Source organism: Anthonomus grandis, chromosome 7, assembly GCF_022605725.1.
Source record: "Anthonomus grandis grandis chromosome 7, icAntGran1.3, whole genome shotgun sequence".
NCBI lineage: Eukaryota > Metazoa > Arthropoda > Insecta > Coleoptera > Curculionidae > Anthonomus > Anthonomus grandis.
Window position 1 is genome coordinate 30143707 of NC_065552.1, and position 27254 is coordinate 30170960.

General features: G+C 33.3%; 1 protein-coding gene across 3 annotated transcripts in view; it reads right to left on the reverse strand.

Moving 5' to 3' along the window:
• The window catches only part of LOC126738440 (uncharacterized), a 60193-nt gene that overhangs the window by 1466 nt on the left and 31473 nt on the right, over positions 1-27254 (reverse strand). For 2 of the 3 annotated variants that reach the window (XM_050443792.1, XM_050443790.1), the window contains 10 exons: positions 21651-21941; positions 7148-7365; positions 5715-6152; positions 5462-5659; positions 5251-5403; positions 5027-5193; positions 1853-2092; positions 1632-1780; positions 1476-1581; positions 1184-1418 (listed from right to left, as the gene is read on the reverse strand). In XM_050443792.1, the coding sequence (XP_050299749.1) occupies positions 1184-1418; positions 1476-1581; positions 1632-1780; positions 1853-2092; positions 5027-5193; positions 5251-5403; positions 5462-5659; positions 5715-6152; positions 7148-7365; positions 21651-21941 (2195 nt within the window). The remainder of the gene's footprint in view (positions 1-1183; positions 1419-1475; positions 1582-1631; positions 1781-1852; positions 2093-5026; positions 5194-5250; positions 5404-5461; positions 5660-5714; positions 6153-7147; positions 7366-21650; positions 21942-27254) is intronic. The other variant, XM_050443791.1, reaches the window with a different exon arrangement.

Genomic DNA, 27254 nt, shown 5'->3' on the forward strand with positions numbered 1-27254 from the left:
TAAATAAGTTGTAGCTGTAACAAATGTATGAAATTCTCTTATGTTACGAATAATCAGGATACTTGTAGCTATAGCGAGTTACTTGTAACTTGTAGACTTGTTATTATCAGAAATTATACTTCAGAATAATAACCTAATCAGAAATTAATACATCAGAAATGGCGAGAACCGGCACTGCATGTTAGACAGCTTTATGAACTAGATCAATATTTTGTCAATAAAATCGCATCGAACGCTTGACTGAAGAGAGAACAGCTGTTTCCTGAAATAGAAGGCTTTGCTACAGCCATTTAAGACTAGATAATCCACACGAGGAACTACTTAAAGCACATAGTAAAATACCACGATAGGAGACGATAGTAAAACGCGCAAACACAAAATCAGAAACAGCTTGATTGCCTACATCGGCATAACCAGCTCTCAGAGGACTTATCGCGAAACAACTACCCTATATACTATAAGGATATGCCCAAATCAGTCATTGGCACCGACAAGTCTACGATCTAAAAATCTACAATCTACGATGACAGGTCTGTCATTACCAATCGCTGCTTACTCTTTAATACACCTAACATTATTGTGAGAGACAAAGGAAAAAAAGCTATAATCGCAGATTATGTTGTGGGTAAAAATTTTATGAAAGTCAATAGTTTTTAGAGTTTATTATATAAATTTAATGTAAAGGACACTTTTGGCCATTAAACTTGTAATGAAAATATAATAGATTAAATTATATCTCTCTGGTTAGTCATCTTTTGCAAGCTAAGCAGCTTATAGCTTTTTTTATCGTAATGCAAAAGACCAAAAAAATACATTGCACTAATTTAAATGCGATAAAATTAATAACTCACATAAGCGAAATCTAGTTCTTATATCAAAGAAATTTTAAGGCATGTAAAGCAGTTTTTTATGTATAAATTATTATTTCGAGTATTCTGAGGAATGGAATTTAAAAAGTAGTTGTTGAAGGCAATTATTCTATGCACTACTCACTTTATTTAGATGCAATAGACACCATTAATTAAAATTTAATTAATATTTAGGATATTAAAACCAGCTTGCAAAACTTAGGCTTATTAGTAAAGGGTTAACCTAGCAATGTAATGTGGTTCGATTGTTGGTTTTAGAGATATTTATACTTTGGATATTGCTGAGTCTTCTATAGTACAACTAATTGGATTACCTCGAACTCTTCCTCCATAGGAGCAACACTACATTTTGTCGCGTCAGCCTTATTATCCCTATTTGTAGAGTCTTTTTTCAAAATTCCTTTTTTTCTTTTTATGGTATCAGTCTCTTCATTATGGTGAGCTTGTTGTTGTTGTTGTTGTTGGTGATTGTGTTGATGATTGGTGTTACTCTTAGAGTCACTCTCTTCCAACACAAAATGGGCTGACTGGTACGCCGGAGTCTTATTACTAAGATGATAATTTTTCATTTATTCCATGTATTACAATAAAATAATTATTACTTACCTAAATGCTAAGGAAGAATTATTATCAACAGGAATATGGGGCATACTAGCCGGCTCTTTGGGATAGTCATTTCCACCTTCGGGAATAGTGGAATCTCTTTCAGTGCCTAGAAAGGATTGTTAAAAAGCCTCCACGTATATATTTAAATATGTCTACCTAAATTATAAGTGAGGTTAGGTGCGTCTAAGACTTCCGGATCTAAGTTATTCAGTTCATAAGCGTTATGGGCCAAAGAGAAGGTAAACCTTGGTTTCCTTCCGGCCACTGGAGTTTGGTTGGGGTTGTACAAATCTAAGGAATTGGGCCTAAAAAACATTCAACACTAAGAAATAAATAATGAATCTGAAGAAGACAATTAAACCGGTAAAGATACATACTCGTACCTCGAAGGCCTATCACCGTCATCGTCTCCGTCGACTACAAACAACGAATCGAACTCGTTCTCATCGAAATGTTTACACTTGAGCATTCCCTCGTGAAATTGTTCATCGGAAACGATGTATTTTGTACCATCTTCCGGAAAATGTTGATGCTGGTGCTTGGAAAATCTTGGTCTTTCAGGAAGGCTGACCGCTTTACGACCAGCGATGTCTGTGAGCATATCTAGTGCTTCTTGCCTGAAAATTAAACATTTGTAACAGTTCTTGTTTATTTGTTCTTTCTCTATAAAGATGTGTAGATATTTTTATCACTATGTTACAGTCATAAGAAAGAGTTTATAGGTTACACATATTTTCTCCAATAAGTGGAAATGAGTCGGGTATGATTTAAATTTTATTTTATACCAATTTAACATGAGTTTATTGTGGCACTTAAATAAAAAATACGCGTTGCCTTCTTTAAATATTTCTTAAAAAGATTAATCTCACTATCCTAATACCACTTTATTTAACTTCTTAATTTTAATAAAAAACTTAATTGAAATCCTTGGTCAGATCTACAAACACACAAAGTAATTTTGTATCTAAGGATTTATAGGTTTTGAAAATATTATCACGTCAAAGAAGGAGGTCAGAGGTGACTAAAAATGTATATTTGTAAAATTCTTCCAAAGTGTAAAAAAGATTTTTCTTGCTAGATTTTTTAAAATTTCCTTCTTAACTTTAGGAAGCAGATTAACAGGTTTCTTGCCTTTGTACACAAAAATGACTCTCTCGTTTTCAGTGCTTGGAATAAGAAGAGCCAGTGTAAATGTTCTACGAACATTGTATTCTGATGGTGGGATAAGCATAACACACAAATTTGCATTTTAAATTTGTCAGACTTTTAGCTCTTTTGATGAAATCTTCAGTAGGTAAGAAAGGGTCAGAAGAAATAAAGTAAATACATGGACGAAAAGTGACGCACAGTCGAGTTAAATTATGAGCGCAGAATGTATAGTATGTGAATCGAGTTGCGAATCGTAGTGGCGATCCAAGAGAAAACTTGCTCACGAATCACCCAAAAATCGCTATTTGTCTATTGGTGGGCAATTTCAGTTCCAAGAGTTGTACAACTCAACCATATCCAAGTGGCCGATTAGATGTGCAAACGAAGGAATGAAAAAGTCAGTGTGCAACGGGCTAAACGATAAACTTAAGACAAAATTGTAAATTCCTATATTTATTATTTATATTTTTACACTCGGAATATTTTTATATAGTTTTTTATAACTTCGTTACAGTACTGGAGATTTTTGGAGCCTATCCGAATTGCTTATTTACTATTGCAGGAATCAAAATTTTAAAGTTAACTTTTCGGATGAGTGTTCGAATGTCCCACCAGCTTCACTGCTTGGACAGGTATTTAATTACTAAGATGGTAAAGCAGTGTTTCAGCGGCCGAATCCGGAAGGCACCTTTCTTGATCTTTGTTTTTCTAATATCAATGGGTCTTCTGCATTAGCGGATGATTTTTTATTGCCGGTGACTGGCTCGCGACACACTTCTTATGAATGTGTGTTTCAGTACCAATTATGTCAAAATCTCTAAAGTATACAGTAAGTTTTGTTATTTCAAAAATGCTGAGTTTGTATGTTAAATAATTTCTTTGCATTTATCGACTGAATCTTTATAAACAACAGTTCTGGTATAAATATTTCCCGAAATAAGTGATACAGATAATATAATTGCTATATATTTGTCCAACGTTTTTTCTGATAAAGCATTTTAAATATTTGAATATTACACGACAGGGCTTGTAAATCAATTTGATGTCAAATTGACCAGATGGCTTATTCAGCTTGCTACTTCGTGAATCCGTGCTCTGTCTTTTTTGAAGAATTCGTATATTAATATTCGTTATAAGGTCGTTCCACTGTTACTGACTTAATATGTTAAGAAGATTATTATTTTAATGCTTTTGGTAAAGCTTCACAAGTGGATGATATACGGATTTTTCGAAGGCGTTCGACAAACTTAATCATGCGCTTCTACTGGCAAAGCTCCAAGCTTTGGGTTTTGGATCAAATGTTATTTGTTTGCTAAGGAACTGTTTACTGGGTCGATCGCAATATACGCGGCTTAAAAACTTCTTATCTAGCAGCTCTTCTGTGCCATCTAGCGTTCCCTAGGAGTCGCATGTTGCTTTTTACAATCTTCACTAATAATATAGGATTATTTGTAAGAAATTGTTTTTGTCTACTGATTCAAATGTTCAATGTCAATTGATACAAGATGACTTGCATAGTGTTTGTGAATGGTGCAACCTTAATTTAGATATTCTAAAGTGTTGTTCAATAACTTTCAGAAAGGATTCACAGTCTTACATTGTTTGATTATACTATAGGTTCCACTATTTTAAAAAGGATTGCCAAAGTTAGAGATCTCGGAGTAATTTTACCATCCATCTAAGTTGACATTTATGTCTCATATTGAAGAGTTAGTTCAGAAAGCGTATAGAAATCTAGGATTTAAAGCTAGATGCAGTAAATACTTCTCATCCTCTATCTATAAAGTTCTGTACTTTTCGTTAGTCCGTTCTAGTTTGGAATATACTAGTTTTGTATGGTCCTTATTTTATAAATCATATATTGAAAAAGTGCAAAGTAAATTCTTAATAAATTGTTCTTTTAAACTTAAGGTTCCATTAGCTAATGGTGCCACTGATTACAAATCGGTCATGCCAGTTCTATCTTTGGACCAACTTGAGTTGAAGTGTAATAATTCAGACTTTCGGCCGCAAAAAATGACTAGATTTAAAAAACTCTTCTATGTCGACTTTGATAGTAGTTCTTATGGACAGCACAATCCTATAACTAGAATGCAACGTTCTTCCGATAGGTATAGTCTTGACTTGCACGTTTCTTTTAGCAATCAAATCCATTAGTGATCCTCGACTTTAACATGTTTCTTTAAATTCATTTGTAACATTGACTTATGTCTTAATATGATCTAGCTTAAGTTGTATTAATGTCTTCCTTTGTCAAAGGGTTTTGCTACTGCGCATCCAAATCTCATCGGCCACTTGGATATTGTTGAGTTGTAGTCATATTTATAATGAAATGTAAAGGAAGTGGAAGTAAGACCAGTAATTGTTGCAATAACATAAATCGACTTTTAAAGACTACTTACCTCAAGTGGGTTTTCCGAGAACATGATGCTCTAGGACTAGGACTAAGAGCAGTAACTGGAGTTTGCGCTAAGTCCCGATACAATCTCAATTTCACCTTATCTCCGCACTGTCTTAGATATTGCACAGCCTCTTCATGAGTCATTTGGAATATTTCTATATCGTTCACCTAAAAGCAATTTAGATCATTTTCGAAGTAGTTACAGTAAAAGAAACAGTTTGTTACCGCAATAATTTTATCACCAGCCTTAATTCTCCCATCAGTAAGGGCGGGTTCTCTGACTAGAGCCCTTACGTAGTGTCCCAACGGGCTATCGTCCTCTTTCCTTAGAGTGAAACCCAATGAACCTTGCATTTTGGTAAGCGTAACTTCGAATTCCTGTAAACAAGAAACAGGATTACACACAGTTTTTAATATAAATTGCAAGGCTAGTCACCCCATGGTAAAATTCATCTTCAGGCGTGGCCCCATAATAGCTACTGCAAAAATTTAACGTATTTGGTGGCTCCTTACGGGTGGGTGGCGGAGGCGGAACCTCAGAAATGGGGCTCACGCAATTTAAAACATCTGGAGGCGGCCTGGAGATTTTTAATTCTACCTGATTGGAAGCGGTCCTTAGAACTTCTAGGGCTTCCTATAATTACAGAATATTTTTGCTAGGTAATTTCGAATCATGTCATTAGACTCACGTAATTTGTCAAGCCAGTTAATGGTATGCCGTTAACCTCCAACAACAGATCACCCACATTCAAAAGACCACAAGCCGAAGCCGGTTGGTGCGGAAACAACCGTTTCACCCGAACCAAACCGGGCCAGGAACCGACACTTTCTATACCACCGGTGACGCTCAGACCCAACCCCCGCGGTCCTTTATTCAGCTTCACCGTAAAAGTGCTCTCCGGCGTGATGAAGGGGTAACACGAATGTGCCTCCAGGTGATGGTGGCACTGGTTCATGACGTCATGATGACCAGATTCCGATGTAGGAGGTGGTGGAGGATATTCCTCTTCCTGCGATCGCTCCGACCCGTAACCCTGATCCTGGTGGCAGTGTTGCGGGGTTTGGGAGTCGGAGAACTTCCAGTGGAGTGGAGCTCCGTCACCCAAAGGAGGAATTCTTCTTTGGCACTGAAACATTATATTATTAATATCAGGATTACTCGCCTAACCTATCAAAGATTAACAGAGAAGCCAAACATTTAAATCTTAAGATGTGAAAATTAATGACAGTTTTATAAATAGCAAATAAGATCTGCAAAAAAGTTGAAGGAACAGTTATGACACTTGCTATACTAGCAAATGAAGAGAGAAATAATGAAATGATGAATCAGAAGAACTGGAATGGAGTGGAAGACCTATAATTTGTTAACGATAATAAAGATGTTTAATCAGAGTATATCCCTCTGAGACAAAAGAGACTACGGAGAAATATCTAATACTGCAAGTTAAAGAGAAGATGGAGATAAAAGCTCAAGAAAACTCTTATCTTTGGATTCAGATAGAACGTCTGAAGGTGAAACAGTTGCAGACACAACAAATAAAACAAAAAAGTATAATGATATTTTTTGTCAGAGGGTACCAAACATCATACCGAGTGGTGCGTCGCCGAGCGGAACATAGTCCATGTAAATTTTAAGGGGGTCAATTATTGGCTTCCCTGTACATTTTACAGAAAAAACGTAAGATAACTTTTTGAAGAGACCAATCTGGCAAACCCTCGTGCAAGTTTCAAAACATTTTAATAAAACTTTAAATAGTAAGTAAGTAAGTAACTAAAAAAGAAATCATCTTAATGCCAATAGCATCAGACCCAATGGAGATAGACTTTATTAGATATCTCAATATCACTCTTACTCATCTCCCTAAACTTAAACTTGTTCCCAACATTAGGGTGTACTTTATTAATCTAATTGGTATTTAGTTCATTATTAAGAGGTAATGAATTAGTTTTCGGAATACTATTAATAAAAAAAGAATTAAATTGTTCAGCATCGATAACAGTATTGGAGTGAGCTGGTAACTTTGAATTTTTTAAAGTTTTCCAAAATGAAAGAGTTTTCAGAATATATTGTGCTCATGTAACTACTCTGGATAAACCATGCTAAATGTGATGAAAAACTTACTTGACTATTTAGTTTTTCCTCGTCGTTATCCTCGTCATCATCATCCTCATCATCTAGTTGGTAATTGTTAATGGAGCCACCTCCTCCATCCAAGTAGTTAGGAAGACTGCCGCTGATGCCATCGCCACCCCCGCCATCCGACCCACTTCCGTCGCCCTGATGTCTGCCGCTTCCACCCTTTCCGTTACAGATGTTGCCGCTTGACTGTGATCTTCTTCCTGTACATTATACTTTGTTATTTATATAATGAGCACAATTTTTATTAATTTCATAAATCTTTCATAGGACTTTAAAAATATACTGGTCTTTTAAAAAGAAAATATTCACCTATGTAATGAATGGCAAACAATGAGCATTGTATTTACCCTAGCGCAAAGTGAAAGCACAACCACAACTGGGTCTACTTTAACAATGCCTGCGACCTTCGCCTCGGATTTTATCCGATTATTTTCATATACTGTACAAATGGTAAAGTAATTCATGTTGGCAAAAGTTAACTTTAATAATGGAACCGACAAATTATAAAAGAATGATTTTTATTTAACGCTTTCTAGGAAGATAGATAATCTCTTGAACGTAAAGTTTATTGCTGCCAATGAGTTTTAATATTATGATATTAACTGCCCCTTTATTTAACAAAAGTGAAATTTGATCTAGCTTAATCGGAATGCTATCAACCAATCATGCTTTTTCCACCCTGTAGATGCCACCGAGGTCCTTGAGACAATTCAGTGCTTGAAGAATCATAGGTCTTCGGGTTCCGATGATATCTCTTCACGTCTGCTGTCACTTTTCACTGCCTGCGAGCGCTTTAGGTGCTTTGGTTTGGGCAATCAATCAGTCATTTCCTTGGGGCGAGTTCCCATCCTGTTTAAAGGAAGCTATATCCCTCTTCATAAAGGTGGTAATCAGTATGGATTTCAGTCATCTAAGGGCACGCAGGATGCCATTTACAGATTCTTGGAGAGTGTGTATCTGTCTATGAACTCCAAGGAGGCTGCAGCAGCGGTGTTCTGTGATCTGTCCAAGGCCTTTGATTGTGTGGATCATGGAATACTGCTGTCAAAGCTTGATTTTTATGGATTTAGGGGAGTGGTTTTGGTTGAAGTCATACCTGTCTGGTCGCACCCAGAGGGTGGTTGCATCTAGATTTTCGTCAGGGATAGCACACCCTAAACGTGGTGTTCCTCAAGGGTCAGTGTTAGGTCCTATTTTATTTTTATTATACGTTAATGACTTAAGCTCTCTATCACTGCATGGACTAGTGGTTCAGTTTGCCGATGATACTACAATTCTGTGGCATAACAAAGATCAAAAAGTAGTATGAGGATTGTAGAAATAATTTTTAAATTTGTTTTTAGAAAAAATAGTAACAAATCATTTTTCTTTAGGAATATTTAATTTAAAATTCCGTGGGGGCACCACTGGGATTTTTTTTTATATTTCAGGTAAATCATTCCTTTGATTACTCCAAAGGCATGTACCAAAAGTACCTTAAGTAACGAAAAAAATATTCTAATTAATAAATATATAATTATTCGTTTTTTGAAATATGAAAGAATAATTATTCTGAATATAGAATGCGCTGTTAAGTTTGGATACTGCAATTCGGAACACCCTGCATACTACGTTTTTGGTTTGTGAATTAATGTACTTTTTAAAAGAAGGTATGCTGCCATTTTACACCCGTTATGTCGACGATTCTTTTTTAATAGAACCTCAAAATATTAACTCTTGTACAATATTTGAACACTAGACTGAAATATGACATGCGAAATGTTAAATTTATAAAATTATTTGTTTTAGATATGACCATTGTCTCAAATGGTAACAACACCATCTCTTCCAATTCACCGATCTACCAATAACAATCTGGTCAATAGAGCTTTATTACTTTAAGATCCATCTTATAAAAAGATTGAAGTATAAAAAGGTGGCTGCGTTTTATATGTTTAGTATCTCAATTTAATAAGTTATAGTGATAAGATCTACAATACGGTACGAGGGTGGTCCCAGACGTACCCGGCCTGACCTACAGATGTCGGTAGTAGTTTAAAAAATATCAGTGTATTAGAAAGTATACAATCTATAAAGCATATGTTTCCAAGTTTGAAGACGCCACCACAGAATAAAGGATCTCAGAGATCTGAGATCGTTTATTCTGTGACGCCACGTTGTTTAGTATTTATTTGGCAGCCATCAATAATGAACGTTTTCAGTGAATTTGTGAAAATGGAGAAAATTGGTCATCATTATGTGATACAATACTTTTATTTGAAAGGCCTCAGCCCAACCAATATAAAAGCTGAACTGGATTCTACTCTGGGTGAGTCTGCTCCTTTGTTAACAACAGTAAAATATTGGGTAGCAGAGTTTAAACGAGGCCGTACGAGCTGCCAAGACGAGCATCGCAGTGGTCGACCAAATGAGCTGACGACTCCAGAAATTTTAAAGAAAATTCACAGAGTGGATGATCGTCGACTGAAAATGCGCGAGCTAGCGGACATAGTAGGCATTTCAAAAAGTGCGGTACATCGCATGTTAACTGAAAATTTTGACATGAGAAAGCTGTGTGCAAGATGGGTACCGCGCACTCGAGCAAAAACAGTGTCGTGAAGATGTTTCAATTGAGTGTTTAGCGAAATTTAATAGCAACAAAGCAGAATTTTTGCGTCGTTTCATAACCATGGATGAAACATGGGTCCATCACTTCACACCTGAGACAAAAGAACAATCAACACAATGGACTCAAAAGGAAGAACCGGCTCCAAAGATGGCGAAAACCGTTTCATCTGCAGGCAAGGTCATGGCGTCGGTTTTTTGGGATGCGCGAGGGATAATTTTCATTGACTATCTTGAAAAAGGTAAAACTATCAACGGCGAGTATTATGCGAACTTATTGCAACATTTGAGCGAAGAAATCAAGCAAAAACGGCCGCATTTGGTTAAGAAGAAAGTGTTGTATCATCAAGACAATGCACCAGCTCACAAATCCGTTATTGCAATGGCCAAAATTAACGAATTAAAGTTTGAATTGCTACCTCATGCACCCTATTTGCCAGATTTAGCCCCCTCAGATTATTTTCTGTTTCCAAACTTAAAAAACTGGCTCGGTGGTCAAAGATTTTCCAACGATGAAGAAGTGATGTCTGCAGTTAATGGCTATTTCGAGGCGCAAGACAGTTCTTATTATAAAAAGGGTATCGAACTTATAAAACATCGTTGGGAAAGTGTATAGAGCTGAAAGGGGATTATGTTGAAAAATAAATACATTTTTTTCCAAAATTTTCATGTTTTCTTTCTTGGGTCGGGTACTTCTGGGACCACCCTCGTACGTTTGACATCTTCCTATAATTAGACTTTCATTAGACCGGTTTGATTATCCAATTCCTCGGACCATCTGTAGCCCATGTTTCCTATTTGTGTCTTTAACTGCTATCTATGATTTTGCTTAAAATTCTTCTGGGTATTCCAATTTTTCTCTCTGTCCGTACGTTTGATTTTGCTCCTTGCTTGAAACACGGTGTTACATTTCTTCCGGTTATACATTTCGTTTTCGATTCATCGGTATACCATATAACCAGAAGCCTTTGAATTTATTGAATCTTCTCGATTCGGTACTTTCATTTTAAAGTTTCCCCAATTCAAGGTTTCTGTGAGTCCTCTCCTGACGTACGTTAAGGAGCAACCCTCGTGGGAGCAGATCTTGGATGAATATATGCCCAATCCCATTCCCTATCAACTCATAACTACATATTAGTCTAAATACTATCTTGGCACCTCACTTCTTAATATCAAGTATGTCCATAAAAGATTCTCTTAAGGTTACAGCCTGTGTATGATTCAAGACCTTTATAGAGATTTTTTTTATAAATTCATTATTATTTAAAATGGTGAATTTATAAAAAAACATTTCATTATAAATTCACCAACGAAAAATTGACTAATTTGAAATTAATTGACCATTAATATATAAAAGCTTTTCACTACGCCTGTTAACGTTGCATACGATGTTTTTTTTTCTGCTTTAATTGGGTTTCGGTTTATGGCCGTGATAAACTAAATGCGCTTTTAATTTTTTAAATATTTGTGTTTTCCTTCAAGTTAATAACACCTTCTAATAGTTTTTCCCAACACAATAATATAGGTAACTTTTCCCAAGTGTTAACTTATATAGGATTAATTTTAATAAAGTACCTTACAACACGTATTGAAACAAAAGGAAAACACAGCAATTAATATATTCTTAAACATACATTCCATATTGGATTCTATTATATATCAGTTAAGAAATGTATTAATAGAAGGCTTTACATAATAGAAACCACTTTACAGTTCCTTTTAAAGTTTTTTTTGATTACTGCCTGTGTGAACAGTGTGAGCCCAGGTCTAAATAAGCCATATATGCACCAAGAATGAATCAGTGTATGATAGGCAATTTGACACACTTTAAGATCCACTAGGTTAACCATGTTTCCTAACAAAAATATGGATAAGAAAATGGTTTTCAAACGACAACTTGGGGTTTAATGTAACACCCAGACATTTTACTTTATTAAGGGTTAGTAAAATTCCATGAGGCTTTAGTGGAAGAATTACATTATTTGTCTCGGCCATGTTTAGATTTAGTTTCTTAGCAGTAAAAAATCACTTAAAACATTCTTGTTCATTCGTTTTTTCGTCAATTAAAGCTCTTTGATTAATAAAAAAATGGATCCATCAACAAATAAAATTATGGTACCTTGAGGCAATGAAAGCTGATATTATTGACAAATATGAGAAAGAGAGGACTTCTTTATGGACCCCTTGCATCATTATTCTAAAAACTAGTAATCTGCCCTTTTCCACTAAGTTAACTCCGAACCAATCGGAAACTGAGCGGTAATACTTTACAGAAGTGAAACTTTTCTATAAGGATGTCATGAGAATCACAGTCAAAGGCCTTAGATAGGCCATAAAATGTTGCCTATCTAAGGCAAGGTTGCTCACCCTGTTGATTTGCCCCTTCTAAACCCAAATTGCTTATACAACAGCAAAGCGGTCGACGCAAACCAATCCTCTTACTCAAATTACGAGACAGTTTTACCACTAAGCAAAACTGTTTATGTTTACTCTCGACACGTGTTTCGCTAATGATGTTAGCATCTTCGGGAGAAGATTAAAACTCAAGCAGTTTAAAAATAAAGAGTTTTTGTTAGCAGTAAAACTGTCTCGTAATTTGAGCGTCGCACCAAAGGTTCCAACCATAGGACAATCCTCTTAATGTTTGGAGGATAGTGACTCAAACACTTAAAAATAGGTATGAGAGAGATAGGTCCTTAATTTTTAGGTAAGTTCGTATCACCTTTTTTAAAAATTGGTTAGCTGTTAGAAATAAAAAATGGTTGAAGATTAATTAAAAAATATTTTAGAGATTTTATTAGAATAGTAGTTAAATTATAGATGTCTTTACTATGGTTGCTTCTTGCTTTATCTATGATCTTCTGACATCATAAAAAAACATTTGAAAAACTAAACACATTTGGATGTGCCAGGTGGGCTTCAAATAGTAGGCTAACCATAGACACAAGAAAATCATTAAAGGCATTAGAGTCAAGAGAGTCATGATTAGGTATCAGAATTCCTTAGATTAAATTGAATGAACTCGTCCATAAACTCAAAGAGACCTACGTAAGTAGAGAAAAAATAAGAAACCCTCGTCTCGTAAGTCTCGGTCTCAAAATATTTTTTATGTCCTGAAGGTTTCAGAATAAAACAAAATTTTGTTTTAGTGTAGGATTTTATTGTAATTACGTGTGTTTTTCTGTTTATTGTAGGTCTGATAATGCTTTTTTAAACGAAACATGTAACCTTCGGGACGTTCCACACTTCAACAACATAGTCAAGTCAGCCCTGAGAAGGCTTGGGTTCATAATTCATAATTAGAAGTTCTCAGAGTTTTACTTTGGAATCTAAGTACATTAAGACTGCTTTTCTGTTGCTTTGTGAGATCAAAACTGGAGTTTGGCTGTATTATATGGAACCCGCTCTATCAGAATCATGTTGGTCTCCTTGAATCTGTTCAGCGTAGATTTGCTAAGTTTTTGGCCTTCAGGCAGAATGGCATATATCCGGTAAGAGGGTTTGATCATCGGCAACTATTGGAACGCTTCAATCTACATCCATTACATCTCAGAAGAATGATCTTCTGATCTTCCTGCATGGGTTACTGAATGGATTCATTGATAGTCCTGTACTTCTTTCTGGTGTACGTTTCATGGTGCCTAGGTTTAATGCTAGACATCCCCTAACATTCTTTCTACCAAGGCCTCATACTAACATCCTGTTGAAATCGCCACTATGTACAATATGCGCTATATTTAATCGGATCTGTCACATGTGCGATATAAATTTCTCTCCGGTTCATGTGATTGTCGATATCTTGGTGGATCATTACTCCTGGGGTTAAGACCCATGTGTTTAAGTTATAGTTAGTAGGTATATTGCAGTTAATTTAATTTAATTTTGTTGAATATGTGATTATCTTTTTAAACTTTTATAATTGGGTTTTTATATCATATTAATAGTTATTTATTCTAATTTTTTGGATAACTTTGGAGATTGTGACTTTACTTTACTTTTTTTCTTTTCTTTTCATTCTTTTAGGTTTGTTTGTGTGTGTTTTTTTTAACTATATTTTTCATTGTTTTGCAACTGTTTCCTGTTATTGGGCAAGTTGCCTGTTGGAAGTAAATGCTTATTATATTTATCATAATACATATCATGAAAGACTCGTGTCTTATTTATACTTTTTCTGTCAGTTTTATTTGTACATACTTTGTTTTATCATTCTTTTTACCTTTATTTATGTAGTTGTAGTTTCTATGTGTATTTATTTTATTTTTGTTTTTACAATTTTGACTCGTATTTTGTTTTATTTTTCCTATTTTATTTTAGGCTTAAATTTTATTTATACCTTTTCCGTATGTGAGACTTTTTGTGTTTTTGTATATGTATGCCGTTTTGTACAAGCGCACACACTTTTTTCAATTTATTTGGATTTTGTTAAATTTTAAGTTTTTTGTTTTAAATATGGATTATATTATCTTAATTATGTATTACCTTTGTAGCTTAAGCTAAATAATACATTATTAATATTATTATTATTAAAATGGTTTTAATATAACAAAAATAAAAAATAGGGGCTTATAATATTCACAACCCCAACCCAACCCAAAACCATTGTGCTGAATTTAACGATTTTTTATTGTATTTGAGACAATAGAGGATGTGTCGATTTAATTTACGTAAAACCGAGGTGTTTTATTATTTTTTTCACATACAAATAAAAAACTCTCCTTATATTTATAGTATAGCCTGAGCCTCCTTAATAAGTTATTAAGTTATGTGAACCATCTGAGAGTTAATTAGAAACGTTAACCTTCCAAAATTAACAAGACAATTTGCTAAACAATTAAAAACAATTTTCTTTTAATTGTTATATTTTATTTATTTTATGTAGACAGAAAATAAATATATTTTTGATAAATATTAAAAAAATTAGCCTCAGGAAAGCATAGGCAAGTCGTCAATATAAACCATAAAATTTCTTTTTTTTATTAATAAGTAGTTTATTCAAGGATTTTTTTGCTTTAATATAATAGATTTAAGGCAAGCTTCCTAAACTTACAAAAAAAAGTGTTGTTTAAGCCTGTAAATTGCTCAATCAATGCCAAACTTTTAATTATGAATATACACTAGTGGCCAAAATTAGATAGACAAAGTATTATTTTCATATAATTGTTTGAAGATTTACCCACAGGTCCCCTAGATTTTAAATTATTGTTATTTGTAAGGCGGTCTATAAAAAGATACCAATAAATTTTAGTTAAATATTTTGCTTGCTATCAGATAAAGCAATAATATAAATATAGCTGGTCAAAAGTAAATAGACAAAAACAATATTGGAACTATTTTTTTGTCTAGATATTTATAAAATAAAATGAGTATAGTATTACCTCTCTTTAACTCAAGGTGCAACATGCCACGCGGAATTAGATTCTCTCTTGATTTAAGACAACGCACTATTAATGCATATCGCTCGGGTGATCGTCAAATTGATATTGCTCGTAGATTTGATGTTAAAAGAAAAGCTGTTTGGGCAATTATCAAAAGATATGAAAGGACAGGATCATTAAACCAAAAAAATAAATCTGGTCGACCAAAAAAGTGGACATTAGAGCTGTACGCCAATTAAAACAAATTAGCCAGAATAACCCTTTCATGACTTCTCGTCAAATTCAGATAGAATTACAGGCTCTAGGGATTTGTAATGTGTCCTCAAGGACTGTAAGACGAAGGTTTGGTAGAAGAGAATCTATTTGCACGTAGGCCAGCAAAAAGAAACATTGCTTTCAAAAAAGAATCGCTTAGGATTCGCTTCATTGGAATTTGCCCGGCAGCATATACACTGGACAAAGCATGAATGGAAACGTGTTTGCTGGAGCGACGAATCGAAGTTTAATTTGTTTAATTCCGATAGGGTTCAATATGTTAGACGTCCTTCTAGCCAGCATTTGAATCCCAAGTACACAAAACCCATAATTAAGTATGGAGGTGGATCAGTGATGGTTTGGAGTTGCTTCTCAGGTTTTGGAATGGGCCCGTTACATCGCATAGAGGGCATAATGGACAGGTTTATGTACAGGGATATTCTCAGAGATGTTATATTGCCCTATGTCGAAGACAATTTACCATTGAGATTCCAATTCCAGCAAGATAATTACCCGAAGCGTTCCTCCAAAATTATGAAGCAATTTTTCGAAGAAGAAAAAATACCAGTTTTAAAATGGCCATCCCAGTCACCCGATCTTAATCCCATCGATAATTTATGGAAAATTGTAGATCGTGATATTGGGGATACAAACTATTCAAATAAAGGTGAATTAAACAGTTGCAACAGAAATGGAAAAATATTGGTTTTAAACTCATAGACAATCTTATTGAATCAATGCTACGTAGATGTCAGGCTGTAATAGACAATAATGGGTATTTTACAAAATACTAATATTGTAGATGGTTTAGTTTGTAATTAAAAAAAGAATACTTCGAAAAAAAACGAGTATTGGTTATTTTTTAAATTTGTCTATCTACTTTTGTCCAGCGTATATTTAGTTATATCTTATTATTTACCAAATTAGGTGATTGTTTCTAAAGAATGTTTTATTATTTTTATACATGTTTATGTTGCCCATAATATACTTTAATATCTTTATTATAAAATTTTTATATCCTTTGATTTTTTTAAAAAACCATTTGTCTATCTACTTTTGGCCATTACTGTATACCTTATTCTGCATTTTCCATTTTATAAACTTTACCTTGTTTGTATAGTTTTTTGATACCCAAATGCTAAATAAACATCTATTAAATTTTATTTTATGAATCATGTTTTATATTTCTTAATTTTAAATTGTTAACCTTTATAACGCTGACTGGGTTATAAATACCTATTATTTCGAAATGGCCCTCCATCAGAATCCTCGTTCATAATAAAATCGTTACAAAATATACAACACCGCACCCGTATTTACACAAACACAATTGAGACAAATATTATACATTAGCCCTAAAACGTTCCGTTAATTTAAAAATTATCACAGAAAACGGACAGTTTGAAATAGGTGAGAAAAAACACGGTGGAACTGGTATACGCGACTCGTGCAGCACGACAATCAAATAAAATCGTTGAACGTGAAAACATGCGAATGCTGATGGAGAAGGAAAATAAAGTAAAACGAAAAAATTCGCGACTGTTAGCCGGTCTCCCGTACCCGTTGTCGACCGACGACCAACAGTACCAAAAGTAGTACTCTACCCAACTCTGATTTGCTTTACTTAGTGTCTACGGGACCATGTTGAATCGACAGCGGCTTGCCCGTGTATAGTACGTGCAATATAAAGCGCCTTAATACGAGAATTTTATTTTGGGATAACCCAAATAAAAATAACACTGATCACCAAAATTAACGCGTAATCTCAGAAGTTGCATTTTATTTCAAATGTTTTTTTTCCTGCTTTTCTCTTTCCGGCTCATTTTTTGTCTTTCTAGTTTAATTTAAAAATAATTAAAATAAAAATACACAATGTGTTCTCAAAAATTTATTCCAAAAAATAAATCAAAATAATAATTGTGACATATGAAAAAAAATCAATAATGGGTATTTCGGCCTCTGGCTAACGGCTTATTAGTATGTGGGATCGTCGTAAACGTCATTCAAGTTGTTTGGGGGTCTTGGCAACTATCGCAGTCGTCTCTTCATAATATCCCACATGTGCTCTGTTGGATTCATATCCAGGCTTCTAGGTGGCCAATCCATGGTACTCCTATATAACCCTTGCTACTTATGGTCGCATATTATCGTGCATAAGCAGGAAATTACCTCCAACATGGGGCAGGGGCGAATGGGATCACATGATCTTCCAAAACGTCTGTAATGTACCTCTGTGCAGTAAGCCGTCCTGTCTGTGCGACCCTCTATGTTAATCCTGCCCCCATACCATTATTGACCCGCCACCATAACTAACGGTTCCCACTATATAATAATGCACTCTACTGTGCATATCGTTCTAATGGCCTTCGGTATACTCTATTTCATCTATCGTTAGAAAAAAAACAGTATCTGGATTCATCGCTAAACATGACTTGTGCCCAGTTTTCATTTTTTAACCAACGTGTTCACGAGCGAATTGTAGTCTTCGTCTCCTATGCTCTCTGGTGAGTAATGGACCATTAACTGCTCTAGTAGGTCTTATATTGGTCTTCGCTAGCCTTCTCCTGATTGTGTTTTTTGACTTACTCTAAAATTGTAACGTTCCAGAAACTCATTTTGTAACGAAGTGCTAGTCACAGACCGCTGCCACAAGTACAATGGAATTCCTAGAAATAGATCTTTACCAAAGGTTGTAACTCTTCCACGATCCTGGCCTGGTCTTCTAATGTTGCTACCACTTTGCGCAAACCGACTGAAAACTCTGGAGATAGTTGACTATTTGACATTAAACTTTTCAGCAAGCTGAATTTGGATATACCCTTCTTCGTGAAGAGAAACGACTCTAACGCAGTCAGCTTCTGACAAATTACGGTTACTCGTTGCGACTGACTCATTTTGCAAGAACTCAATATGTAAAGTTAAAATCACGTCCAATATCGAAACTCTAGTGAAGTAAAACGCATGAAATTCTGAAAGGAGAAATATCAACATAGATACTTTTTATTTTGTTCATTTTAACTAAACTAACTTTTTGTTAACTAAATAGGTATGGGTTTGTTTACAATTCATTGAAAATCAACGGTCAATAGTCCAGGTTTAACAAATACATGCACTTCTGTGGTTTCATAAATAATAAATATTTGAAATAACACAATTTTTAAAATTATGCGTTAATTCTGGAGCACAGTGTATTTCAAACAACAAAATTCGGTCCTGTATAGATATAAGTCAGAAATGTATCTAATTATAATAATAATACTAGAGAAGGTGTAGGACTGAAAATCGCACCTAAAATTATAGCAAAAGCTTAAAATGTGTGTAATTTTATCGGAACCAATATTCCGATGGCGAATTTTCAAGTGGATTTGAAAACATATTTTATATACATTTTAATTACACCTGGAACCCAACCCAACCATACCCAATTTTTCTGAAGACCCCACTTAAAATTATGCGAATGTTGGATCTAGTTTCGACACTAAGATGTAAGAAAACGGTTCTATAAAGTCATTTTATGCAAGGTGAGACGCAAGAAACTCACCAAACTCTAGGTCACATCAATGTTCAATTTCAAATATTGATATACTTAATCGACAAAATAACAGATATTCGTGTCAGGAGAAAGAAAGTTCGTAATTAATGTTTGGGCAGGAATTATACAATGAATTCATGATGAAAGGAACAAACTTGTTTAAAATTTCAGGTATTTTTTTCTTCTTTTATTTTTTGGACACACGTATTGTCACTTTTTGAAGTGACTTTTTGAAGAATTGCGCGTTTTTTGAAATAAAAAAAGTCTATACAGGGTGCTACAAGTAGAAACTATGGCGTCAACATTAATTTTTTTAAATAGAACATCCTATATATTATGACGTTTTATAATTCTATGAAATATTCTGAAGACTTTCTGTATAGCAAACCATATGCCTAGTCAAATATGACGTAACAGATTAACAAAACATATAAAATTAAAACAAAAGAATTAATTCTAGATTTATTGGAACTAATGTTTAATTGCTTGTCCATTTGATCCAATGCGACCTTTGCAATAAAAGTTTTGGTTACAGGGTGTCTCAAGTGGAAACTATGACCCCAACATTAATTTTTATATGTGATTTCTTAGAAAGTAAGTAGATTTTATTATTTTCGAACAGTTTCCAATTTTAGAACCTACTTGATAATGGTTTTTCATGCATTTGTGAGTATAATTATGATGTTCGTTGTCATTTCACGCATCATGTTTTAATAAAATGAACATTTATCTGAGGAAGAACCAATTCAAAATACTCATGATGCTTGATATTAGAGACAGGATGCGTACACAACAAGAGGTCTATAATCTATTTAATGCAACTCATGCTGATCATCTTGCAATTACTATACTTAATTACTAAACTTATAGATCCACCGTTAGCAAAATTAAATCAAAATTTAGGGAATACGGTCATGTTAGCAATATATCTAAAGGAAGACCTCCAAAAGTATCTGAAGATACTAAGATGAATGTTCTATTAGAAACGGAGAATAATCCCCATGTTGCGATTAGTACAATTTCGAGGAATTGGAATTTGTCAGTAGGGTCAGTGGCAAAAATAATTCATGTAAATAAATATCATCCTCATAAGAACAGCTAATATATGAATTGTTAGAAGACGATTTTGACCGCCGAATGTAGTTTTGTGAGCAGATTCTTAAGGCTAACAATGACAATAGAATTTAATTCAAAATATTATTTTTTCTAATGAGGTCACCTTTACGTTAAGTATTGAGCAACCTAAAATCCAAGCAATATTTAAAAAATCCTCAAAAACAAGCCAACTATATAAAAAATTAATTGCATTGTTTTGTTCTGCCTAGTTGACCTATTTATGGTAATTACTCATGTAAATTCTATTCTATTGTAAAATTTAATTTACATTTAATAGGAGTTTATTGTGTAGTCTGTTTTTGAAAGTGGTAGATGTTGTTAAAGTAGTAACGTCTAATTTTCGAACTTCCGTTCTCTTTATTTTAAATGTAGACGTATCCAAGTAAACTTATAAAAACAACTTTTAGGAAAGCAATAGAAATAACAAGAAAATAGCCATATAGCAACTGGAGAATCCTACAGAATTTTACACCATTCAGTACAACGTCGGATAAAATCAGAAGAATTGTTAGAAAATTTAAGATCAAGATCGAAAACTAATCCCCTGTGAATATAGAGAGACCACTGAAAGTCAGAATAAAAAAACATCGAAAGTGGACCCAAACAAGAGCGGTTTACAGAACAGGAATACCAGAACACGCTTGGTCCATTGTTCATAACATACATTGGACAGAAGCAAAGATTTTGTGCAAGAGCAAGATTGGAATAAAAGAAGCTTTCTGGAACCAAAATCACGTGAAACTAGGGAAACTTCAAGAAGCCCAGTGTTGATATTTCCAATATCTAAAGGCCCTTACTGTCAGGATACTGCAGGATCTAATGCACCTCACACATGACCGGGCGTCACGCTATTATAAAAACCTGTAGTTACCGTAATAGTTGCGAAGCCAATTGTAATTTTCTGTAACCAAGTTGTTATTAAACATAAATTACAAAAGAGCTAAATACCGATAATAAACCTTTTATAATGGTAATATAAAAGGTCATGCAAAAGATTAAATATAAAATAAATATGTTTTTAAATATAATAATAAGTAAAAAAATAGCTTCAATTTAATAATGACTTGATTTTATTTTTTTTTTGTTTAATAACAATATTTTATCAAACATTGTAATCAGACATCTTAAACTTCTAAATAAACTCGTTTACAGAGTTTAGCCATGAATTAAATCTTTCTTTATTTTTAATTTCTCCTCTAACCTAGGAAAATACTACTAGTACCCTATCTATAAAAAAATAAACCCTGATTAGAAAAAAAATTACAAAAAACAATAACATCTGAGAATGTACGTTTTTCCATTTCAATGTTCTTGAACTGACTATCAGCTGTTTACATTGCACGTACTTTACCAATCAAACAAAATAACAGACCGCCGTTCGTCTGGTGTTGTGCTGCAAACGTTTTCATATATATTTTTTAAAATTTTAAACTCTATTACAGTACTACATAACTAAGAGACTAACTGATGCATTATCGTATTTTACAGTGTGGCAGTACCGGAAAGAAGTACAAAACGGAACTGCGTGACCCGATCGTTTTATTATTGCTCTATGGATGATATCAGACGAAATGGTGAATCAGATTTATTTTAGTATTTTTACCTGTAAGTCCTTTGGCCGAATGCCGACTAACGTTTGCGCCCATCCCTTTCCCATTCACATGGTTTTCGATCCTACTCCTGTGCCTAGATTCACTAATTCTATGAACAGCCTTCTCTGATTTGCAATTCCTCAAATAACTATTACGGAACTTTTGACTTTGCGAGGGGAGTTCGGTGATTTTTGGGAGGGAGAGTTGCCTTACTAGACGCGTGAGGTCTTTATCGTCACTTTCATCATCATCGTCCTCGGTGCTTTGGGGTGAGGAGGAAAAGGTACGTCTTTGATTTGATGCTGAAAATAATGATTCTATTTTTACGTCCAGTTCTAAATTTAAAGAGGCAGATACATTGTAAAATATTCAAGTATATAGTACGCAGACAGCGAAAAAAAGCAAAATAAAATATGTATGCATGGATCGAAAAAAAACAATCTTCCTGCAATTTATAAAATTAATATTTTTATCATATATTAGGTTCTATTTTAGCTTTTAATCCTTTTTATTTATTTTGATGTTTATTGTTTTAATTTTTGTATAAGATGGATATAGCAGAACTGGTAAATGGCATTGACAATGGCTTAGAAGTACCAACAAAGTTATTCAATGACATTTATGAGTTTAATAATTCGGTGCGAAATAACAGCTTTAACATTTTAACCCAAAATATAACCAGCTTTGATAAATAAAAAATAAAAACTTTGATATTTTCCTAGCTCAATTAAAATTAGCCAATTATAATTTTAATGTAATTTTATTTACGGAAACGTGAAAAGTAGATTGTATTGACTATTTCAGAATAAAGGGTTATAATATTTTCTATAATCATGGCAAGTTTAACAAAAAATGATGGGATCGTAGTATTAATTAAAAACCAATAGCAGTATGATTGCGCAGAGCAAATGATTAGAAGAATTAATATTCTAAAGTTTCGTATAAAAATAAAAAGGAACAAAAGTAGTCAGTTTAAACGCATTATATAGACCCCCTGAGTACCTTTCACTTCATCAGCCCTCGTCGCATTTAGGAGTTATAATAGGAGATGTCAGTATTGATATCTTAAAGAAAAAGAGAAGAAATAAGGTGGAATATTATCTAAACATTATTCATGAACAGGGATTTATTTCTTTAATTAATGAATATACCCGCGAAAGAAACGGTCAGCAAAGCTGTTTAGATCACATTTTGATTAACAAAGTGCAGCAACTCTGTGACTATCAAACTTTTATAATTAAAACAAAAATAACCGATCACCATGCAGTAGGTATGTCAATTCCATTAAACTTTGCGAAAGAAAGAATAGATCGCAGCAAGAATTCTATAGTAGATTTTAATAAATTAAAATATATTTTCGCAAATGAAAAATGGAATGATATATAAAGATCTAAATCCCGATACGAGTATGAACGAATTTGTGCAATTTCTAAATAAGCATATTCAAATGTCTATGAAAGTAAGAACTGACAACAGGACAAAGAAAAGAATCCCTTGGATAACAGATGCAATAATAAAATCAATTAAAACGCGGGACAAACTTTACAAACTTTCCAAAGAACACCCCAATGATGAAAACCTTAAACAGCGGTACAGGAGCTATAGGAACATAATTCAAATATTATTACAAAAATCAAAAAATAAATACTACAAAGAACAGCTATTGGGAAATAAAAACAACCCTCGTACATTTAGGAAAACGATAAGAAATGTACTATAAGAAATATAGAAGAGAATAAACATTAAATAGGAGAAATAAAAAATAGCAGTCGGAACAAATAATCAAGAAAAATCAGAATATTTTAATGAATTTTTTGTCAACATGGGAAAATCTTTGGCCGAAAAAATAAAAATTCTAGAACAAAAAACATGCTGACAAAATTTTAATGCAATACACAATTCTGCTTTTCTAAAACCCATAGATAAAACTGAATTAAAAAGCAATGTACTTAGGTTAAATACTAATAAAGCCTCAAGATTTGACAACATAACCCCTTTATTAATAAAAAACACTGCTGACTATATTCTAAGTCCATTATTACATATTTTTAACCTCTATTTTACAACCGGTATATGCCCTACTTATTTTAAAATTTGTAATGTTAAACCAATTTTTAAAAGTGGAGATAAAAGTAGTTGCACAAACTATCGCTTAATTTCCTTAATTTCAGCATTTTCAAAAATTTTCGAAAAACTTCTTAAACCAAGTAAACTTATAAATAAAAATCAATGGTAGACTTTATAAATAAAAACAAAATTTGACTTGAAAATCAATTCGGATTTCGGCAAAACCTAGGAACTGAAGAGGCATTCACGCATGTCACAACAACAAATTACTCATACGCATTTTTTGTCGATCTGCGAAAAGCATTTGATACCGTCCATCTGAATTTATTACTCTTTAAGATGGAAGTGTACGGTTTTTAAGGAGTGCTATTACAGCTGTTAAAGAGTTACTTAAAGGTCGTATCCAAAGAATTACTATTGGTACTAGTGTAAGCTCACAAAGAATTGACGAATATGAAGTCCCCCAAGGAACTGTTTTAGGTCCGGTGCTGTTCATTCTGTACTTAAATGATTTTCTGGATCATTTTTTCAGGAGGATTTTGAAATTGTCTCTTTTGCAGACGATAGTGTGTGTCTCATAAACACTTAGGAAGAAATAAAGATTAAATGCCAAAAGGTCTTAAAATGGGTTAAAAATTGGCTAGATCTAAATGTCTTAAGTCTTAACTGGGAAAAAACAAAAGTCCTACCATACCACATAGATTCTCGATCAAAAAAATCCCAGTTGGGAAACTTAATAATAGTACACGAAGATGATAACAAAAACGCTTCCATGCAAATGCGTTAATAACGTTGAAATGGTCCAGAAAATAAAATATCTTGGTATAATTTTGGATAGCCAAATGCATTTCAAATATCACGCAGAAAATATCCATATAAAGTACCAAACTACAAAAAATCATTTTTATTTTACGAAAATTAAGGTCTTTTATGAATAAAAGTAATTTAAAGACTATATACTATAGCTTATTTGAGTCTATTCTGCAATATGGCATAATAGCATGGGGAAGCAGTTATGAAACTGTATTAAGTAGCGTGGAAAAAGCACAGAATAGGTGGTGTATAAAAACTATTTTATATAAAAACCGCATGTACTCAACATATATTATTTCAAGAGCTTAGTGTTCTTAGGGTAAAGCAACTTTATGCGATCAGACTTTTATGCTATGTTTCAAAGTACCCTCAAAAACTAAAATTGCGTAACAAAAAGATGTACGAAACTAGACAAATAAAACAGATAGTAGTTGAAATACCAATAAAATCTAATAGGGTCTCTCAAAAGTGCATTTCTTATATGACACCTAAAATATGTAATCTGCTTTCTACCGATGTAAAGAAAATAATGCACTTCAGAGCAAAGGTTAAAAAAGCCGTAATAGCCTTTATTTTAAACTCTGAGTATAGAAAATTGAAATCGAGCTTTGCATAAAAACCTCTTTTGCCTGTATGAATACCAAATATTTTAGTCGCGTTATGTTTTTGTGTCATATTATCTTAGTCGTTTTATGTTCATTGAATATTTTACATTGCTCTTTAATAAGTACTATTTTAATTGTGTACATATGTTCTTCTTCTAGTTATTTTATTTATACTTTTTATAGTTTAGTTCTTGTTGATTTTATAATTTTATATTTTTAAAATTGATTAGTATCGGTTAATTAATAGAATTACTACTATTAGTACCAAAAAAATTTCATCAATTATTTATATGCTTTTTATATTATTTGCTCTTATAATTGTTTTATATATATGATAAAATCCTCTTTTTAATGCAAGACACGAGGGATAAAGAAAACTTTGTATCAGAGAAGCACAGCACAAATTTCTTCGAAAATACTTCAAGTTTTATTGAAGTAAAAGTTTACGACCATCTGCCAGCCAACATAAAACCATTAAATCTATGAAATTTCAAATAACTTGCTAAAAAGTTGTTATAGTGTGGATTGATATTTGTATGATCAAAATATTTATTTATATTTATATAAATTGTCTTATATATATTTTTGATATATCAACTTCCTTATATATAAAAAAGTTTGTAATATTCTACTTAATTTTAGAAGACGATCTGAGTGCACCACCTGTGTAAAAAATAAATTAGAATGTGAATCACTGTATGACTTATTTCATTCATCTTGCAAATAAAATTACTTATTTTAACTCTTTGTCTTCTGTCAGTCAAACAACTAAGTAACGATTTCAATTATTTATCAGAAAATCCTATGTGGATGAACTAATCAATTACGTTTTTACCCATATCAAATGCCTTAGAAAAGTCAGTATACACAGCATCTACTTAATACCACTCTCCAAGATATCCAATAATTTACTCTGATAAACAAATAAATTTGTCACTTTGGTACCCCTCTAAACTTATGCTGTTCATCAATAATCTCCTTACAATGCCAATTGAAAAATTTTAATATGCGGAAGAAAGAATTATTCTATGGATACACTTTAATAATTTTTAATATTATTTATATATACAGTATTGGCCATAATAGTTGGAACTTTTAAAAAATTATTATATTTTGTGTGCCTTTTAATTAGCATTTTCTTTTCTTTTATAAAGTTGTTGTACACAAAACTAGTGTTAATTAATTTAAATGTTGACAAAAATTCAGCACCAGTAGCAGTTCGGAATAAAAATGTTAAAAAAGCTGGACAAAATACTTGGAACTAAATGATTTTTATTCAAAAACCACATAAAACATAATTTATTGAAACCATAATATTATAAATAATATTTGGTATGGTAACCCTTAGCATTAATTACTGCCTGCATACTTCTGGGCATTGATTCAATCAAATTTTCAATTATTTGTCTGTCAATGTGAGTCGAGGCTTCAACAAGCTTATGAAATAGTTCATCAGCATTTTTGACTGTTCCAGATGCCCGAATTTTGCGATCCAGATGTTCCCATAAATTTTCAATCGGGTTTAAGTCTGGATTCTGGGCCGGCCACTTTAAAACTGTGATCTTTTCTTGGTCCAACCATTCTTTTACCAATTTTGACCAATGTTTTGGATGGTTATCATGCTGGAATACAAAATTTACTGGCATAGACTCAAATGTGTAAGGCTCCATTATATTTCGCAAATTATCCCAATACATAAATCGATTCATTTTCCCCACAATTTTATGTATTGGCCCAGTACCATACCAAGAAAAGCATCCCCATACTATCACATTACCACCTCCATGTTTAACCGTAGGTCGGATAAACTTTTTCTTGAGTCTTTCACCTTTGGGTCGTCTCACATGAAGTATTCCATCACTGGAAAACAGATTGAACTTAGATTCGTCACTGAATAGCACTTTTTTCCAATCTTGTACAGTCCAGTAAGGATGATCCATTGCAAATTTTAGGCGTAACTTGACATTTTTCTTCCGCAGCAAAGGTTTTTTAGCAGGTCTGTAGCTGTTAAGTCCACCAGAGCACAATCGCCTTCTTACCGTTCTTGCAGAGGAGTTTTACTATTGGAAGGCTCACCTTCATTTCATTTTTGTAAAATTTTGGAATATGACAAAAATGGGTCATTCTGGG